At 50.4% G+C, this 20855-nt stretch overlaps 1 protein-coding gene across 2 annotated transcripts; it reads left to right on the top strand.

Moving 5' to 3' along the window:
• The first annotated feature begins 14490 nt into the window (after positions 1-14490).
• On the top strand, positions 14491-16943 carry ABHD11 (abhydrolase domain containing 11). Of its 2 annotated transcripts, XM_052654304.1 has the most exons (6): positions 14491-14685; positions 14862-14997; positions 15663-15836; positions 15984-16154; positions 16257-16438; positions 16667-16943. In XM_052654304.1, exons 1-6 carry the CDS (start codon positions 14570-14572, stop codon positions 16797-16799), a joined length of 912 nt encoding a protein of 303 aa, XP_052510264.1. In that variant the 5' UTR covers positions 14491-14569; the 3' UTR covers positions 16800-16943. The 2 variants fall into 2 exon arrangements, with proteins under 2 accessions (XP_052510264.1, XP_052510267.1); XM_052654307.1 differs by lacking the exon at positions 15663-15836.
• The last annotated feature ends 3912 nt before the right edge of the window (positions 16944-20855 follow it).

The following is a 20855-nucleotide window of genomic DNA, read 5'->3' as shown; positions in this document are numbered from 1 at the left end:
TTCAGAATGGACTGGTTGGATCTCCTTGCAATCCAAGGGACTCTCAAGAGTCTTCTCCAACACCACAGTTCAAAAGCATCAATTCTTTGGTGCTCAGCTTTCTTCACAGTCCAACTCTCACATCCATACATGACCACTGGAAAAACCATAGCCTTGACTAGACGGACCTTTGTTGGCAAAATAAATTTAAATTTTTATGCTATCTAGGTTGGTCATAACTTTTTCTTCCAAGCGTCTTTTAATTTCATGGCTGCAGTCACCATCTGCAGTGATTTTGGAGCCCCCAAAAATAAAGTCTGACACTGTTTCCACTGTTTCCCCATCTATTTCCCATGAAGTGATGGGACCAGATTCCATGATCTTCATTTTCTGAATGTTGACCTTTAAGCCAACTCTTTCACTCTCCACTTTCACTTTCATCAAGAGGCTTTTTAGCTCCTCTTCACTTTCTGCCATAAGGGTCGTGTCATCTGCATATCTGAGGTTATTGATATTTCTCCTGGCAATCTTGATTCCAGCTTGTGTTTCTTCCAGTCCAGTGTTTCTCATGATGTACTCTGCATAGAAGTTAAATAAGCAGGGTGACAATATACAGCCTTGATGTACTCCTTTTCCTATTTGGAACCAGTCTGTTGTTCCATGTCCAGTTCTAACTGTTGCTTCCTGAGCTGCATACAGATTTCTCAAGAGGCAGGTCAGGTGGTCTGGTGTTCCCATCTCTTTCAGAATTTTCCATAGTTTATTGTGAGCAGCAGAGAGGAGCTACCCAATGCCCGAGGCCAGGGGCGGCACAAGCTACCATAAGATCCAATACTGCCACTTCGGGGTATATTCCCCAAAGAGTTGAAAGCAGGGTTTTGAAGATATATTTGCACACTTATGTTCAACAGTCAAGAGATGGAATGCAATTGTCCACCTATGAATGAATGGATAAGCAAAATGTGGTATAAACATAAAATGAAATATTATTCAGCCTTAACAAAGAAAATTCTGACATATGCTATAATATGGATGAGCCTCGAGGGCATATGCTACATTGAAATAATCCAGCCATGAAAAGGCAAATACTGTATGATTCCACTTATATGAAATACATAGAATAGTCAAATTCAATGATAAATCTGAAAGTAGAATGATAGCACCCAAGGGCAGGAAGAGAAGGAAAAGGGGTGTTGTCCTTTAATGATTATAGTTTCAGATTTTCAGGTGAAAAGGTTCTGAATATATGTTTCACACCAATATAAATTTATTTAAAATGACTGAACTATACCCCATGATTAAGGTGGTATACTGATGCTTTTGAACTGTGGTGTTGGAGAAGACCCCTGAGAGTCCCTTGGACTGCAAGGAGATCAAACCAGTCAACCCTAAAGGAAGTCAGTCCTGAATGTTTATTGGAAGGACTGATGCTGAAGCTGAAACTCCAATACTTTGGCCACCTGATGCGAAGAACTGACTCACTGAAAAAGACCCTGATGCTGGGAAAGATTGAGGGCAGAAGGAGAAGGGGAAACAGTGGATGAAATAGTTGCATGGCATCACAGACTCGATGGACATGAGTTTGAGCAAGATCCAGGAGTTGACGATGGACAGGGAAGCCTGACATGCTGCAGTCCACGTGGTCGCAAAGAGTCAGATTCAACTGAGCAACTGAACTGAACTGAAGGTGGTATATTTCACATTGTGTGGTATTTTTCCCACAATAAAAAATAATGTAGCAGAGAAAAATAAACAAATGTCAAAGATAAGCAAGAAACAGGGAGAAAATGTTTACATCATATGTAACAGAAAAAAATGTTTAAAATATCTAATATGAAGAGTTCCTACCAAAGTAAGTGCTCTGTGACAGCCTAGAGGGTGGGATGGGGAGGGAGTTGGGGGGCGGAGTTCAAGAGCAAGGGGACATACGTTTACCTAATGTCGATTCATGTTGATACACAGCAAAAACCATCACGATATTGGAAAGAAATTATCCTCTAATTTAAAAAAACTTTTCATTAGAGAAAAAAAGCGTTCCTGCAAAACAATAAGAGAAAGTATAGCAATCCAAAAGAATAATATGCAAAGGAGAAGCAGCAACTATAAAAATAACTATTTATCCTAATAAATGTATGAAAGGACACAGAGCTTCCCTATTTAGTGGTATTTCTCTAAATTCTCTAAGTGAAATTAATTTTTCCCTGTTTTTTTTATTTTTAATTTTTATTTATTTTGTATTTATTTTTGGCTGCACTGGGCTTCCTTGCTGTGCTCAGGCTTTCTCTAGTTGCAGCAAGGGAGGGCTGCTCTCTAGTTGCGGTGCACGGGCTTCTTATCGCAGTGGCTTCTCGTTGCAGAGCAAGGTCTCTAGGCCTGTGGGCTTCAGCAGTTGCAGCACAAAGGCTCAGTAGCTGCGGTGCACCAGCTGAATTGCTCTGTGGCACGTGGAATCTTAGTTCCTCAACCAGGGATCGGAGTCGAGTCCTCTGCATTGCAAGGTGGATTCTTAACCACTGGACCACCAGGAAAGTCTCACATGCTGTGTTTTAAAGAGACTTTACTGAGGGGCTATGTATAGACAAGCACGGGTAGAGCTAGGGAATTTAGTAAAGAATATTGAGGTATCAAGAAACTAACAAAATAAAAGAAAGAAACTAACAATAGTGGGGACCCTTTATCACCCCTAAGCCTAAAGAAGCAATGGGAGGAAGCCGAGTTACAGGCGCCAGGTTGGAACACGGAGCTGTGGGTTACCGGACAGTAGCCACAGCTGTAGGAGGACACTGCCTCTGCTGGAACCACAGCAAACCAGGGAGCAGCAGGGGAAACAAACAGGCCAGCATCTCCCTCTTTCCTCACCTTCAGAAGCCAGAAGGCAAGGCTAATACATCCTGCAAAGGTGACCCTCCCAGAAACACAGACAAGAGTAGAAAATGGATTGGGGGACAGTAACCTGCACTTTGATGATATCCCACATGATAGAATAATAACTAACAATTTCTAAGTGCAAGTGTTGACTTGCAAGTGGCATTATTGTCATCATCCCCATTTTACAGATAGGAAAACTGAGGCACAGAGAAGTTATACTAGTTGTCCAGATTTCACACAGATATCCCACAGAGGTGCTGGGCTTTGAACCCAAGTATCTGATTTGCTAGAACTCAAGTTGTTAACCACTACACTCCTCTGACTCTTGTTTTCCTTTTCCCTGGTTGGTGCAGTATATATATATTGATACAATAACTGATTTTTTGGAGGGCACTTCTATAAAAAATAAAGACCTTATAAAAAGTCTGAGATCTAGCAATTCCACTTCTAAGTAATGTTGTTCAGAAATATTCAGTGTCCAAGGATATAGGATATTCATCTTATACATTTTTAGACAACCGGAACAGACCCCCACCTCCAGCTTCAATGATAACTCCTGATTAGCCTAAACCGGTGGCGGTTGGTCTCTTCCTTCCATGGTTATTGGCTCAGAGTGGGCATGTGACAGTTGCAGCCAATGAGGCAGAAGGGAAGGTCTGTTGCCAGGCAGCAGGCAGCCCCCACTTGCCTAAGAAAGAAATCACTCCCCTCTTTCCCCAGACGTTCTTCAGGCAGGTGGTGACATCGAATTCTATCACCAACTTGAACCCCAAAGACAATGAGTCTGAGGATTGAGCCCAGGGAGGAGGACCTCTATCTGGAGAGAAGGAACCTGGAGCCCTGGAAACATTTTCTACCCAGTAACTGCCTCCTCTCTGGGGCTCTCAAGTTCCTCTAGATATCTAGTTGTGGGAGATGTGGGTTTTCTTATTGGTTAAGCTGGTTTGACCTGGGGTTTCCAGCCAACGGTGTCCTAACCAGTATGACTTGGCTGCCATAAAAGAAGAATCAAGTTCAACATCTCTTTTTAAATAGTCTAGCAGAAAAACAAAAATAAAAATAATAAATAAATGAACTCTGCTTTTGCTGCTAAGTTGCTTCAGTTGTGTCCAACTCTGTGCGACCTCATGGACAGCAGCCCACCAGGCTCCCTCATCCCTGGGATTCTCCAGGCAAGAACACTGGAGTGAGTTGCCATTTCCTTCTCCAATGCATGAAAGTGAAAAGTGAAACTGAAGTCGCTCAGTCATGTCTGACTCTTAGCGACCCCATGGACTGCAGCCTACCAGGCTCCTCCGTCCGCTGGATTTTCCAGGCAAGAGTACTGGAGTGGGGTGCCATTGCTTTCTCTGAAATGAACTCTAAATCTTGTCAATTTCTTGATCAGAAGATAAATTTACAGCACATGCAAAAGAGAGAGGAACACAGACACAGAATACAGTCAGCAAAATCCAGATGCGGAGAACTCTATCAGACAAATGGATTCTTCAACAATAATAAACTTAAAAAAAAGAAAATGAGGTGTAGGGACCAATAGATCAAAAAAGAACAAAAGACTTATCAACCAACCACAGATGTGGGTCTCAACTGATTCCAGATTCAACCTGTTAAAATAAAGTATGGCATTTGTGAGACAATTAGAAAAGTGAACATTGAGGGGATAATTGATAACATTAAGGAATTATTACTCTTTAAAGTGTATAAGTTACTGTTCCTGATGGCTCAGACAGTAAAGAATCTACCTCCAATGCAGGAAACCTGAGTTTGACCCCTGAAAGATTTCCTGGAGAGGGAATGGCAACCCACTCCAGTATTTTTGCCTGGAGAACTCCACAGACAGGGCAGCCTGGCAGGGCTATATAGTCCTATAGTCCATGGGGTCAAAAAGAGCTGGACATGACTGAAGGACTAACACAAATCAGTCATCCCCAACCTTTTGGGCACCAGGGACCAGTTTCGTGGAAGACAATTTTTCCATGGACAGGTGAGGGGTTGGTTTCAGAATGATTCAAGCGCATTAAGGAAGGAGAGCTCAGCTGTAAATATAGATAAAACTTCACTTTCTGGCCAGCCATTAACCTCCTGCTGTATGGCCAGGTGGCTAACAGGCTGCAGGCTGATACTGGTCCATGGCCTAACAGTTGGGGATCCCTGATGTAATTGATACAGTGATTTATGTTTTAAAAACAGATAAGTCCTTAGCTTTTAGAGAAACATTAGAACTATTTACAGATGAAATAGTATAATGTGTGATATTTACTTCAAAATAATGCGGAGATGGGACAGGAGATACATGGGGACAAATGAAACAAGACTGGCCTTGAGTTGTTGAATTGCTGAATTCATCACAATTGTTGAAACTGGGTGATGGGTGATGGTGATCTTATCTCCCTTCAGGTATGCTTTAAAATTTTCCATTATAAAAAGGTGTTGTTTTTTTAAAAAGGTAGAGCCAGGGAATTCCCTGGTGGTCCAGTGGTTCTCACTGCCATGGGCCTGGGTTCGATCCCTGGTCACGGAACTAAGATCTCGAAAGCTATGCAGCACAGCCAAAATAAAATCTAGAAGAACTTTAAAAGGTAGATCCGACAAAGTAAATTAAATAAATAAATAATAAAAATAAATTTTTAAATTAAAAAATGTAGACAGAAAAAAAATCTCCCTCTGAAATACCTTCTTTCTCTTGCATTGTCAAACTCCACCCACTCTCTGCTATATCCTTCACATCAACATATAAACATATTTGAATATCTCCCATCTTAAAAAATAAAAGTCTCCTTGCCTTCACGTCTCCAAAGAGCTGCCGCCCATTTCTCTGTTCACGTCAAGAGGTATCTCACCCCTGCTTTTGCTTCCTCCCCACTTGCCAATTGGCCACTCCTGTCTGCTCCTGCCCCCACCCTTCCTTTCTCCACTCCAAGCTGCTCCTGGCAAGGTCCCAGAGGCCTCCAGGTAGCCATGGACAACAGTCACTTAACTTTTCTATCCAGAGTGTACTCTAAATGCTCTCAGAAACTTTTGACACAGCTGATTGCTCTCTCTCCTCCTCTGAACTCCCCCTTGTCTTGGCCTTTGTGACTCCAGCCTCACCTGGCCTTCCTCCTCCCTCTATACATCTCCTCCTTATCCTTTCCTGTCGCCTTCCCAAGATCCTCTGTCTTCGGTCCTCTTCTCTTCCTCCAGTGCACCATCATCCCCTCTGAGTGTCTCTCCCACGCCCGCACCTTCAACATCCTCCAGCCCCTACACCTCTCCTCCAAGCCCCCCACTACCTGCATCACCTGTGTCCCAAGATGCCGCAACGACAGTGAAGGGCAGTGGTTAACAGTGTGGCCCTTGGGGCCCAACTATTTGGGTTTGGATCCTGGCCCTGCAGTTTCCAAGCTGTGTGACCATGGGCGATTAATTAACCCTTCTGCGGCTCCATTCTTTCAGCTCTTAAAGGAGGGGTTGAATAATACACATACCCTCCCACTGTCATTATAAGGGGTAAATGAGTCAGTGAATATGTAGCGCTGGGAACAGTGCTTGGCATGTTAAACTCAGTACATATTAACTATCATGGTATCTCCCGGGCTTCGCAGACTTAACATACCTCAAGTGGAACTCTGATTCTCCCTTACTATTGGTATGCTTTAGAGGGAAAAAAAGAAAAAATTCCTCTCCAGCCTTCCTCATCTCTACGAACGACACAACTACCCTCAGAAACGGGGTTGTCCTTGATCTCTTCCTTTTCCTTCGTACCATCTTCCTCTCTACCCATCTAATTCATTTTTCCCCCCATCTAATTCTTCATCCAGGGGAGTCTCTGGCAGCCCAGTAGTTAAGACTCTGTGCTCCTAATGCAGGGGGCACAGGTTCCATCCTTGGCTGGAGAACTAAGATCCCGCATGCTGCAGGGCACAGTCTTAGAATACAAGTGAAATAAGAAAATGGAAAATATGTCTCTCCCTGCTTAAACCCTTGTTGCTGTTTAGTGGCTGAGTTGTGTCCATCTTTTTTGTGCCCCCCATGGACTGTAGCCTGCCAGGCTTCTCTGTCCATGGGAATACCAGAATGGTACTACTTCTGAGCCACCAGGGACACCTACTTAAACCATTACTGGCTCTTATTTCTCTTTAATAATGGACCCGTACATGGACCCACCCTAGCCTACCTCCTATATATGCCTTTCTCCTCTTATTTTCTCTGGCTAAGCTTCCTCTGCCTTCTTCTCTGTTCTTCTAACAAGACACAGTCTTGTGCACCTCAGGGCATTTGCACATACAATTCCCACTGCCTAAAACACTTTTCCCTGATGTTTGTATGACTGCCTTCTTCTTAAACTCCAAACTTGATCTTACCTGAGAACTTTCCTTATCACCCTACTTAAAATCCTCTACCCCTGTTACTACTGAACACAGCACAGCTGAACTTAATTTGTACTTACATATTTATTTGCTTATTTCTTTGTTGATGGCCTGTCTTCCCCACTTGAGAGTAGATAGGTTGGCAGTGGGGGTTGCCTTTTTGTGTTCCTTGAGGAAGAGGGCCATGTAATTGCCACATCCCTGGCTCTAAAATTCATATTTGGTAACTGCAGGTGCTTGGTAAATATTTGTGGAATGAATTATTGGATTGTTGATTCATAAAGGAAGTCTGTGTATATGGCGTTGTGGCAATTATGAAAGTCAGTCCATAAACTGAGCCATGCAATAACATTTCCTTGATGCTCCATTCTGCTGAGGCAGTTAGAAAGAGGCTGAACTTCAGTCTTTCTGAGGCTGGGCTACAATTCCAGGATATTCAGCAAGGTCAGATTTGCTGGGGGTATGGTGGACGGGGAGGGGGAGCTTCCCAGGTGGCGGTAGTGGTAAAGAACCTGCCTGCCAATGCAGGAGACATAGAGATGCAGTTTCAGTCCCTCGGTTGGGAAGATCCCCTGGCGGAGGGCATGCCTACCCACTCCAGTATTCTTGCCTGAAGAATCCCATGGATGGAGGAGCCTGGCGGGCTATAGTTCATGGGATCACAAAGAGTTGGCCATGACTGAAGCTGCTTAGCAAGCACACACATGTGGAGAAGCGGGTAGATGTGGGAGGAGGCTGGGAGGGGGGCCAGGGTGGACAGTATCCAGCCCTCAGACAACAGTGATCCCTGCTAAAACATCACCACCTTGTCCCCTGGACCTTTTTGGTCCTGTGGTTTGCACTGTGTCTGCTTTGGGGTCAGAGCTGAGAATGATTTTGCAAGCTGCCTATGGTCTTGCCTGCCTAGTAAACCCCAGAGCCACTTCTTTCTGGGGACCCTGCCAAGAGGTAAGTGGCAGACCCCCCTTGGCATTCTTAGCCACGATACTTAACCCTACTGAGGCATCTTCTTCCCCTCTGGACTTCAGGTTTTGAAACACAGAGACCAGCTTTTCTATTCTTTTGAGACCCTGATGCTGGGAAAGATTGAAAGCAGGAGGAGAAGGGGGCAACAGAGGATGAGATGGTTGGATGGTATCACTGACTCAATGCACATAAGTCTGAGCAAATTCCAGGAGATGGTGAAGCCTTGTATGCTGCAGTTCATGGGGTCACAAAGAGTCAGACACCACTGGGCAACTGAACAATGTTTGCTACATGTATCCCCAGAAGCATTGAACACAGAACCCAGAGCACAAAAAAATTGGGAGGGAAAAAACTGGATTAACATAGAAATAAGTGTTTGGAAAGATCAAGCTTGCTACTGTGTAGGGAAATGACTATGGAGACTGAAATGGACAAGTCCAGTGAGAAGGTGACAATGATGGAGGGGAGTGATGGGGCCCTGGAGATGGACAGAAGCCAATGGATCTCAGAGATATCTGGGAGATAAAAATCAGCAGAAGTAGGTGAGGGACTGCTTCAGGGTGGAGGAGGTAAGGAAGGAGGCATCAAGAATGAGTCCTGATTCAATCTTGAGAAACAGGATGTCTTTGCCATTGCACATGGAGTCCCCACTTCTGGAACATCCTCCTCCACTGTAACCTCTTCACTGAGGTTACTGAGTCCTTTGAGCAGTCCTGACTGAGTCCTACTCCTTCTTCTTATCTCCATCCAAGCGTTACTTCTGCAGGGCCAGTCACATTCTTCGGGTTGATGCGCTCCCTCTCCTTTGCATATTTACTGGGCGTGTGATCACACATCCGTTCATGACTTTCCCACTGTCAGGTGTGTCAGTGGATCTGAGCTCTCCCCTGCATCTCCAGTGCCTGGCACAAAAGGCTCCACAATGAAATGAAAGCTCCAAAATGCAAGCAGAGGAGGCTCGTGTGCGTTATGCTGGCTGTTGTTTCTCAAGGGGAGTGTAGGCTGCTGGATTTCAAAACAGACTCCTCCACCCTCAAAAGAGGAGGTGTCCTCACTCCACCTACTTTAAGAATCCATGTGTGTGACGAGGCTGTTATTGGGAGTACAGTGACTGCACGTGAGGTAGGGAAACTTTTGACAAGAGTTAGCAGGGCCTGTCGGGGGTTCTAGAGCAAGGAGCCAGTGAGTGACAGCAGGAGCTGGGGCCCGGCGGGAAGCTTAGAGGGGAGGAATTACAGGTCAGGCCTGGAGGTGGCAGAAAGTGTCCCCAGAGGTGTTCTGGACAGCAGGACTGGAGGATAACATGCAGTTTCTTTCCTCTACATGGGTCCCCAGGAGCCTCCCTGCCATCTGCTCCAAAGAAAAGAAATACTCAACAAACCAGGCGTGTGTGTCAGTTGCTCAGTCCTGTCCAACTCTGTGATCCCACGGACTGTAGTCAGCCAGGCTCCTCTGTCCACAGGATTTCCCAGGCCAGAATACTGGAGTGGGTTGCCATTTCCTTCTCCAGGGGATCTTCCCGACCCTGGGATTGAACCCGGGTCTCCTGCATTGCAGGTGGGTTCTTTATCACTGAGCCACTAGGGAAGCTCTCACTAACACACATCCACTGTGGTGTGGTTGCTTAGTCTGTTGTTCAGTTCACTGGCTGTCTTCAGAAAGGTGTTAGATGCTCAGTCGTGTCCAGCTCTTTGTGACCCCACAGACTGTAACCCGCCAGGCTCCTCTGTCCATGGAATTCTCCAGGCCAGAATACTGGAGTGGGTTGCCATGCCCTTCTCCAGGGGATCTTCGCAACCCAGGGATCGAACTCGGTTCTCCTGCATTGCAGGCAGATCTTTTTTGACTGCCTGAGCCACTGAGGAAACACCCTCCCCCGTCTCTAGAACAGTGCCCGTGTCTATAAAGGTGTGAGGCTCCAGGAATATCTGTTGATTGTTGAATGAAGGCACGCAGGAGCAAATGTTCTCAAAGTGTTTCCTGAGTGTGTGTGTGGTGGGGCAGAGGCACAGGGGATTACTACTGCTCCTGGGTGGATTAAACCAGACAAAGTCTTGGCTGTTTAATACCCTCGGGCTCAAAATCCGGGAAGAGAGAAGCTGGGTTGAAGATGAGGAGTGTTGTGGGAAGAGGCAGGATGGGTGTCACAAGGTGAGCGGGGGCACCCACAGGGACAGACCCAGGGGAAATCGTAAGGGGTCTCTCAGGAGCCTCAGCGACCCCAGCCTGACTGACTGACACCCCTACCCTATGGGGCAGTTGGGGGGGGCAGGAATTTGCCCTGGTGACCTCCCCAGGAGCACTCCTGTCACCATGGTGATCAATCGCAAAACAAGCAGCTTGATTGTCCCTGCTCAGCGGGGCAGGTGAAACCCTGGCCACGTGACCGATACTGGGCCAGGTGCGGTTAAGGGACACCCGCCGCCTCCCTGTCTTAACCCATTCAACACCTCAGTGTTCCTGCCGCTGCAGGCCCCACCCCCTTGGATCTCTGTCCCCAGCCAGATGGGTGGTGACAAAATACCCGGAGAACTGACTGGGAGTCACACAGCCCGGGAAGGACTTCAGGCTGGGCCACGCGGGGGCTGCGTGACTGCAGCTGGGTCACTTCACCCACCCGCGTCTCCGTTCTCTCAGCAGTAAAATGAGGATGCTAACACCCTCTCCCTTCCCAGGGAGGTTGGACCACTGGGAACAGAGATGCGGAAGTGGAGAGCCATCGCAGACACAGAGCATCCTCGTTCTGTACCCCGCTTCTTCCCTTACATCCGCCTCAGTATATCAGGGGCTTGCCATTTCCCCAAGAGGGAGACCCTCACCAACCACCAGCTAGTCCACTGGCCCATTCCCGACATGCTGGGAGGGAGGGGTGGGCAGCCCTCAGGTGGACCCCTCCCCAACACCCTATCAGCAGAGTCCCTCCGAGGTAGCAAACACCCCTCTCCTCTTTTTCTGGAGTGTTCAAGTGAAAACCTCAAGCCAACTGGTTTTTCTGCTTGCCATACAGCCAGGCCCTAGCCAGCCACGTGATACAGCTGGGGCCGAAGACTCAGAAACATCTCAAGACTGCTTCTGCCCCTAGACCCAGGGCCCAGGGCCCTGCCCGGAGGCAGATGGTCAAGGGCTGAGGGCCAGGCTCAGATTACCCAGTTAGACAGCAGGCTGGGGTGGGGTGGAGACTCACTTGAAACCACCTTTGAAATGTTACGCTTCTGAATCACCAACATGACGTCAACCCCCTTCCCATTTACCCACTAATTCTAGAAAAACATTCTTCCTGTTCTCCTCCAAGGACCCCTCCCAGACCTTAGGCCAACCCCCTCTCTAGGGCTCAGATGTTCTCCTCACTCCCCTAATGACTATGCTGGCAACAAATGATTACACCACCTGGTGTGTTTAGAGTCCCCAGTGACCTCAGAGCCCTCCTCAGATTAGAACAAAACACCTGCCTGTCACCAGCTGGCTCAAGATGGGGGCCACTTTATTAGGCAAGGCATTGATGAGGCCATGTAATTAGGATGCTCGTAACTGTACTGACTCCAACAGGCTTGTCCTAAGGAGGTAGGGGAGAAGCCAGTGTAACCCTGGCTGACCCAGGTACCATGTCCTGGAAGGGGTGACCTAGCCACCAGCTGAACTGACACCTAAGCCTCAGCTAGTGTAACTGACTCTCTCCATGATCATTAAGTAAAATTACTATTGCTCTTTGCACCAGATGAACAAAACACGACCTGGGGCTTCCAGGAACCCCCAGCCTATGGTAGACATATAGAAGGCCGGACTCTTGACAAATGCTTTGAGAACATGGGGTGGACGAGATTAGTTTCAAGTGGGGAAATCTGGGGAGGTTTGAGAAAGAGGTGGCAGTTATCCTGGACCTTAAAAGATGTGTAAGATGGCCAACTGGCTATTTGGATGGTGGCACAGCACTGAAAGTGGGAGGAGAAGGGGATGACAGAGGACGAGGTGGTTGGATGGCATCACTGGCCCAATGGACATGAGTTTGAGCAAGTTCCGGGAGACGGTGAAGGACAGAGAAGCCTGGTGTGCTGCAGTCCACAGGGTCGCAAAGAGTCAGACACGACTGAGCGACTGAAAAACGACACAGCATCCCAGTGGGAAGTAGTAGGCGTTGTTTTAGCCACATGTTCCGGGAAACAAGCTCACTCAGGACAATGCAGATAGTGGAGTGCAGCTTATTACACCAGCGGGCCCAAGGCAGAGTCATCTCTTAATCAAGGACCCCAACCAGTTTTTGTGAAAACCTTATATACCCTAAGTGTGCGTGCCCAAACCCACCTCCCCAAATTCCCTGAAACTAGTCTGAACAAAGGAAGAGAAAGATACAAAGCTAACCCGTGATTCACATGCCTTAAGCCTAGGCAGTTAACAGTGGACACTTACCAATAGACCTGTGGTCATATCCCAATAAGCATAATAAAATTTATGATTCCATTTGGTTACACAGATAATTAGGGTATTCTTTTAGGCAATGGAGAGTCTAGGTATGAGCCCTGGGGTTCTTCCATCCTGCGGGGGGCCCCTGGTTTTCCAGTTGGTATGTCGTTTCCATAGATACTGGGCATAGAGCTTAAAGTCCACAGTCCGGCCCAAGATGGAGTCCTGCTTTCAAGATGAAGCCTGTTCTGTCTGTTTCCTCCTTCAGGGTAAGAACCTGAAAGGAGGTGTGTAGTGTAGTCTTTGGGGGTGCCTGGTTGGTCCGCACCACGTGCCTTATAGGAGCTTAGTTCCTCAACAGAAATTGACTCAGGGTCCTCAGCAGTGAGAACGCAGAGTCCTAACCACTGGACCACCAGGGAATTCCCCTTGATGTTTGTTTGTTTTTAAACAGATAAGCTATTTATTTATTTGGCTGTCTTTGGTCTTAGTTGTAGCATGCAGGATCATATATATATATATAAAATTTCATTTGCTTGTTTTCAGCTGTGCTGGGTCTTCGTTGCTGCGTGAGCTTTTCTCTAGTTGCGGCGAGCAGGGGCTACACTTTGTGGCAGCTCAAGGGCCTCTCATTGTGGTGGCTTCTTGTGTTGCAGCTCCTGGGCTCTAGGACACAGGCTCAATAGTTACAGCGCAGGGGACCAGTTACTCCGTAAAATGTGGGATCTTCCCAGACCAGGGATAAGACCGGCATCTCTTGCATTGCAGGCAGAGATTCTCCACCACTGAGCCACTAGGGAAGCCCATGCAGAATCTTTGTTGCAGCATGTGGGATCTAGTTCCCTGACCAGGTGTCAAACCCAGGCCCCTGCATCGGGAGCCTTAGCCACTGGACCACCAAGGAAGTCCCTCCCCTGATGGTTTCTGAGCAGAATGCCTTAGAAAGAGCAGCTACTCTTGTAACTGCTGAAGGCTCGACTGCTGCGGAAGCCAGCTGAGACTTGAGACGTCGCCACTGCCACCATTAGCCCAGACAAGGAAGAGAACATGGCAGCCCGTCAGGGTTCCAAAAACGGGATGACATCCCTGCACTATGTGCTGAGCGGGTGGGAGGATTAATTTTTAATATTTAATATTTCTCTGCTGATAATTGGGGGGCATGGTGAGCACAGCTGAACCCAATACAGCTCAGTGCACTAAGCAAATACCCTCTCTAGTACAAACAACTGGCCTCCCACCTTGACTCGCAGACCGGAGAGTCCGGTTCCACAGCTTGTGAAAGTTATTTGCCTCGGTTTCCCCATCTGTAAAGGGCGGGGAGGCGGGCAGGTTGGCAGGTTGGAGACGACCTCTAGAGTCTCTCCAAGCTTCTTCTAGAGTCGACTTCAAGATTAGTGAGAGGTGTTCTGCTCCTTCTGGCCTGCCTGGGCCCGCGGCAGTGGAGCACGGCGCCTCCAAACTGACGTCTCGGCGAGGGGAGCCACTCCTGCCGCCCCCCGCCGCACAGAAAACACCGCACCTACCCAAGGCGGCGCTAGAGGGCAGAGGAGCAGGCCGCAGATGGGCCAGGCAGGGACTTCAGCGGCTTGCCAAGGATCTGCCCCGTGGCCAGAGTTCAAGCCCAAACCCCGTGACTACATCCTGAGCGACCGAGACCAGACTCCGAAACGAAAGCTCCAATTCTCGGCAGAGGTTCTCCACTTGGGAGGAGCCGGTGGAAGCTTAGCCGGGCAGGGTCAGGGTGTTGGGTGGCTCCGCCCGGAGCGTGGCCAGGGGCGGGGATCTCGCCTGTGGGCGTGGCAGCCGCAGGGTTACGTACGGACGCAAGGGGCGGAGCCTAGAAGAGAGACAGGTTTCCGGGATTACGTGAGGAGACGTGAGCGAAGGCGGGGCGCTCTGTGCTAGGGGGCGGGGAGAAGCCGGAGCTCCGGCCGGAATTGGGCGGGGCCCTGAGCGAGGCGGAGCCTAGGGGGCAGCACGAGGTGCGCGCCAGGTAGCAGATCCTGGAGATGCTCCGCTGGACGCGCGCTTGGACGCTCCCCTATAGGGGGATCGGCCCCTCCAGTTCCAGCTTCTCCAGACTGCCTATCGCACCCAGCAGCAGTCAAGGCGGCACCGAGCCGAGGTCAGTCAAGGGCGTCCCCTGGAAGGCCGTCCCTCGCTCCTCCCCCCCTCGCCTCCCCCTACCCCCCCAGTTTGTCCCAGTTGGCTCCGTTTCCTTCGCTTGGGCCCTCCCTCTCCCAGGCCGCTCACTTCCCCTGCCGGCTCAGACCCTTGCCCCACCCTCGATCCTCCCGTCAGACCGGTGCCGCTTTCCTACAAGCTTCTGGACGGCGAGGCAGCTAGCCCGCCCCTTGTCTTTCTGCATGGGCTCTTCGGCAGCAAAGCCAACTTCAACTCCATCGCCAAGGCCCTGGCTCAGCAGACAGGCCGGAGGGTGAGCTTCTGGAGTCGGCGGGGCCCTGAGGGAGGTGGGGTCTGGGTGGGCGGGGCCCTCGAGGAGGCCGAGGTGTGGCCAGCTTCTCTGTCCCTAACGCTTGGGAGAGGCGGGTCTCTCTGATAAGAAATCAAAGAAGAGATTGACCTGAGGATGGAGGACCCAGGCCCACGACGAACCCCATTCATTCCCTGGTGCTTTCACCCACCCAGTCCTTCATTCGTAATATAGATCTCCATCTGTGTGCTCCACCCTGACTTAGCCTCTGCTCTCAGATACCTAGGCACCAACATCCTGCCCACTAAGGGGGCCAGACCCTGCTTGTTCACCAGGGATGACAGGGGCTTTCCACCTCCCGCAGCCGCCCGCCCTGCCGTGCTCCAGCTGTTGCCAGTTCTTGCTGTCTGCTTTCTCTGTAGCTGCCAGCCAGCTAGGCCAAATGTCTGGAGAAGGCCCTCCTTGGGCCTTCTGGCACAGTGGCTCTGGTTCTTCATCTGGGCCTCCAAGGTCTGAGAACAGGGGTCTTCTCAGCATCTGGGCCCTTTCCCCCTTCTGGATCTCCCATACCCCAGGCTCTCCACCTCCCTCAGCCTGCAGATCTTCCAGGCTTTTGGCTCTGCCCTGACTGTGGGTGCCAGCGCTGCCCCCACCTCCCACTTCCCCAGGTGCTGACAGTGGATGCTCGGAACCATGGTGAGAGCCCCCACAGCCCAGACATGAGCTACGAGGCCATGAGCAAGGATCTGCAAGACCTACTGCCCCAGCTGGGCCTGGTGCCCTGCGTTCTCATTGGCCACAGCATGGGAGGCAGGACCGCCATGCTGCTGGCACTTCAGAGGGTGAGCTGTCCCTCTCCAGGGCTTCCTCCTATCTGTTGTCAACCCTGAGCGCCCAGCAGGCAGCCTGGAACTCCAGCAAGCCTTGGATGGCCGAGTTCCAGATCCGGGAACCTGCCCTAAGGTGCCCAGTCTGCTTCTCTCCTGCAGCCAGAGCTGGTGGAGCGCCTGATTGCCGTGGACATCAGCCCAGTGGAGACCACGTCCAGCTCGAACTTCCCAAACTACGTCGCAGCCATGAGGGCCGTGGACATGGCGAATGAGGCGTCCCTTTCCAGCGCTAGAAAACTGGCCGACGAAAGGCTCCGCTCTGTTATCCGGGTAATGCACGCAAGCCCCTGCGTGGTGTTGTGGGCAGAGGAAGAGTGGCAGCCCCAGGCCTCACACAGAGCCCCCCACCCCGCAACTGCGGGACCCCCACAGAGCGCAAGCATGCGGCAGTTCCTGCTCACCAACCTGGTGGAGGTGGATGGGCGCTTCATGTGGAGGCTGAACTTGGATGCCTTGGCCCAGCACTTGGACAAGATCTTGGACTTCCCCGCACGACAAGAAACCTACTCTGGGCCAACCCTCTTCCTCCGGGGTGGAAACTCTCAGTTCCTGCCGTAAGTCAGGCTGGGTGGTAGAGACGGGCATACCCGACTCACCCAGCCCCTCAGCCTGCCTTGGGGAGGGCTGGGGTGTGAGTAAGGGGTGCCTGAAAACCGGAAACACCACTGGGCACACAGACTCACGTGGCTCTCCCTCTCTCCCCGCTTGGCCTCTGTGTCCCTCCTTCTCTCTCCACTTTCCTCCTGTCATCCCTTCTCGGCTGCCTTCTCTCTGGTGTTCAGTCCCAGCCACTACCCTGAGATTAGGCGGCTGTTCCCTCGGGCCCAGATGCAGACTGTGCCGAACGCTAGCCACTGGGTCCACAGCGACCGCCCGCAGGACTTCATGGCGGCAGTCCAAGGCTTCCTGGCCTAAGGGTTGCTGGCCCGAGGGGACGTGAAACCCCAGGCGTCAAGGCTCTGCGTCCTGCTCCTTCTGTACAGAAGCACTCAGGTGGGCACTCCAAGGGCACGTGGGTGCAGAAGGGGTCAGACCTCAAACTTTAATGAATAAAGACACTCCTCCCAAGGTCTTGGGCTGAGCTTTCTCACCGCCAGCGTCCCCGCCGACTCAGGGGGAATCGGATCCAGGGGGTCCTGACAGTTCCAGGGTCCACGGGGGCTCCCGGAGCACCCTGGGACTCTCTCTGCAGCTGACTCTCAACCTGCTGCCTCACCAGCCGTTGCATGTCCTCCTGGGGGCCAGGAGAGCAGGGTCAGGGGCCAGGCTTGTGCTTGTCTGGCCCTGCCTCCCAGGGCCGGCCGGCAAGCCCACCTTACCTCCCAGGCCTCCACCTCTTGCCTCAGTCTCAGCTTCTCCTCCAGAACTTCCAGCAGCTGGGCCTCCACAGCACGCAGCTTGGCTCTGCACGTGTCCAGCTCAGCCTCCACGGCCCGCTTCCTGAGCGGGGCAGAGAGCAGCCTGAGGCTCAGGCCCTGCAGACGTGATTCTGGGCCCTGGGGGTGGACCAGTGTGGCCACAGCCCCCTGCCTTGGGACAGTATTCCTACAAGTATCTATGCAGCTTTCCTCCCAGGAATGCCCGACTTCCCTGCTTCCTCCTGGCAGGACAGAGCCTCAATGGGGAGCCATCCACCACCCTCCCAACCCCCGCAAGCAGCTGCCTCTCACTTGGCGATAGCGTCATCTCGCTCCCGGAGGACCTGGTCCAGCGAAGGCTCTGTCTGGGTGTCCCCCAGTGCTCCAGCCGCTTGGGATTCCGGGCTCTGCAGTCGGGTGACAGAGGAGGGAGCAGGGGTTTCTGGGTCTTGCCTGGATGAGGTGCCCCATTTGGCCCTTCCATCCTGACCTTGATCCTGATACCAGTGTCAGGAGGGGAAGGGTCTGAGACACTCTGCACCTGCCCACCAGTGCCCCAGTCTGCTTCCTGCTAAGGGGATAGTAGGTGTGGCCCCCTTCCCACCTTACGGGGAGCAGAGGGGGCAAGGTGTTTGGACCCCCAGGGAGGAAAGGCATTCTTACCCGATCCCCAGGAAAGGGACGAAGTGGCTTCAGAAGGACAACTCACCCCTTGAGGGCCCCAGACTGGGAGGGTGGCCTGGCGACTGGGACTCTTGTCAGCGGGGTGGAGCAGGCGGAGGACATGGCCCTTTGCCCTTCCTTCCTGTCCAGGCACTCCCTGTCAGGCCCCACCCCCAGCCCGCTGGCCATGCCCTTGTCTCCCCTCCTGGAACCCTCTGGCCAGACCCAGCTTTCTCAGCCCCTTCCTTGCCCAGTCATCCATGCCCTGCACCGCAAGGGGGCGCTCCACTCACATCAGGAGATGAGAAAGGAGCGTGAGCGCCTGTGTTCAGTGACTAAGTCCTGTCAGACTCTGTGCCCCTCTGGACTGCAGCACGCAGGCTCCTCTGTCCGTGGGATTCTCCAGGCACGAATAATGGAGTGGGTTGCCATTTCCTCTTCCAGGGGATCTTCCTGACCCGGGGATCAAACTCACGTCTCCTGCAGCTCCTGCAATGACAGGCAGATTCTTCACCACTGAGCCACCTGGGAAGCCAGATGAGAAAGCAGTGGCAGAGCCCAGCTGGCTCCAGTGCTGAGACTGGTGCCCCACCCCCCTATCCTGAAGAGCTGGCATCTTGGAACTCTGAATGAACGGCATCACCCGTATAACCATAACCAGAAGGGAAATAGGTGTAACCGTTCCCAGCACATTTCTCCTAATAGCAAAAACAGTTCCCATTTGGGGATTCCCAGGCAGTCTAGTGGTTAGGACTCCATGCTCTCACTGCCAAGGGCTTAGGTTCAATCTCTTGTCAGAGAACCAAAATCCCACAAGTTGCACAGCAAAAAAAAATGAAGCAAAAAATTCTCCTAACATCTTGAACATCCATCCTCCCTAGCAATATCCTCCAGTATTCCCACATTATTGCTCATTATCCCCCCAACACTCCCCACATTCTGATCCTGGAGTGTGGGTGGGGATGGGGGTCTCAGAATCTCGGTATCCCACACCTCCCTAGATGCAATCACTGAGTGCCCAGGTGACATCAAAGATATAAAAGGGCTTCCCCTTTGAGAGACCTCTGCAGCACAGCTCCATCTTGGGCATTAGACCCTCAGTCCTGCTCTAAACAGTATATCCTTCCAAGATCCCCCCCAGGAAGCTCCCTGCAGACATGACTGCTGATGGTCCATGGGTCCCACTCAGCCAGGTGCACCTCCAACAGCCAGACATCCCAGTTTCTTTGACCCCCAGTGAAGAGGTAGAACTGAGCTGTACCTCTAAACACCCCTTTTGTGGAAGTTTGCATTCAGTGTGTTTCCAAAGGAGGCTACTCTGTCATGATCCAGGCAGGACTCCTGCTCTCGGAACTCTGGGTATAATCAGAGAAGGGTGTCAGGGAGCCCAGGGACAGGGGGAGCACAGAGGGCCCTCACATCCAGTCATGGGGGTTCCACAGGAGCTTGTTTGAAAATGAGTCCCGAAGGCCAGCCGGAGTCAGCCAGAAGGGCTAACATTCGTGCCAGGCTAACATTCATGACATTTATTTTAACTTTTTACTTTGAAACAATTTTAAACTGTAATGTCCCCCCCCACCAAAAAAATTCCTTTTAGGGTAAAAAAAAAAAATCTAATGTAATGTAAAACATTGCTCCCAGTTGTCACATCTCTCTGGCCTCCCTTAATCTAGAACAACTTTGCAGCCTTTCTTTGAATTTTGACCTTGGCGTGTTTGAAGATTACAGGGAAGTTATTTTGCAGACTGGCCTGTCCTTCGATATGGGTTTGTTCATTCCTCCCGCAGGATTAAACAACTGTTACACATTTTGGGCAGAACTATCACAAAAAAAGATGCTGTGGGGTTTTTTTGTTTTGTTTTGCTGCGCCGCGGAGCCTTTGGGATCTTAGTTCCCCAAACAGGGATTAGACCCAAGCTATGGCAGTAAAAGCGCCAAAGTGCCAAGTCCTAACCACTGGACCACCAGGGAATTCCCAATGCTGTGTTCTTACATCCAGTATCATTTGGAACCATGACTGGTGGTGCTGGTAATGTTGATCACTTGATCATAATTAGTCAGTATTGAGAAAACGAGATATTTTATGACCATAGGTTTCAGCATCCATTGATGTATCTTGTCTGAATTATACAATGGCTTGCAAATGGTATTTTCCAATTTTATCATTTCCTCTGCATTTATTAGTTGGCCTTCTATTATAAAGAAGAACTTTTTCTTCACCCCTATTTATTCATCTTACTTATGTCAGGTGGACTTGTGATATTCTATTTTATTCAGTAGGTTATAACACATTCCTACCCTTTATTTTGATGCTCAGATTGTCCCAGAGCTGGTCAGTGGGTGCCCCTTACTGACCTCTTCATTTTAATGTGTCGCTTCCTTCTTTGGAACCTTCCATTCTTTCTGGCTCAAAAAGATATTCCAGGCTCACTTTGTTTTTCCCTGCCCCCAGCCCTAGAATTCTCCATTTGGGCAAGAATACCTATTTATTTTTGGTGGTGAATAATATTTAGAAACCAAGATGTGGGTGTTAGTTGTGCTCAATGCAGTTAAGGTAACGTCTCCTGCCAGGCCCACTCAGTAGACACACATTCTCTATACACGCGTAAACATACACATTTATACCTCTGTCTATTCCTTCATCTGTGTGAGACTTAATTTTGTATGTCAACTTGGACTGAGTCACTGGATGCCCAGTTATCTGGTTAAACATTACTTCCGGGTGTGTCTGTGAGGGTGTTTCCAGAAGAGATTAGCCTTTGACTTGGTGGCCTGAATAAAACGGGTGGCCCTCCCCAAGAGGGACAGGAATCATCCCATCCATTGAGGGCCTGAATAGAACAAAGAGCCAGAGGGAAGGCTGAATTCTCTCTTCCAGCCTGTTGAGCTGAGATCTTGGTCTTCTCCTGCCCTTGGACTGGCACTTGCCCCACCAGGGCACTGCCCCTTC

The sequence above is a fragment of the Budorcas taxicolor genome, chromosome 2, assembly GCF_023091745.1.
Source record: "Budorcas taxicolor isolate Tak-1 chromosome 2, Takin1.1, whole genome shotgun sequence".
NCBI classification, from domain to species: Eukaryota; Metazoa; Chordata; class Mammalia; order Artiodactyla; family Bovidae; genus Budorcas; species Budorcas taxicolor.
Note: the sequence above shows the minus strand (reverse complement) of the source record. Positions and strands in the feature narration are given on the sequence as shown.

Coding starts and splice junctions, on each gene's coding strand:
- ABHD11 (XM_052654304.1), top strand. CDS start 14,570: ATGCTCCGCTGGACGCGCGCTTGGACGCTCCCCTATAGGGGGATCGGC. Junction 14,686..14,861: donor CAAGGCGGCACCGAGCCGAG/GTCAGTCAAGGG, acceptor TCCTCCCGTCAG/ACCGGTGCCGCTTTCCTACA. Junction 16,439..16,666: donor GGAAACTCTCAGTTCCTGCC/GTAAGTCAGGCT, acceptor TCTGGTGTTCAG/TCCCAGCCACTACCCTGAGA.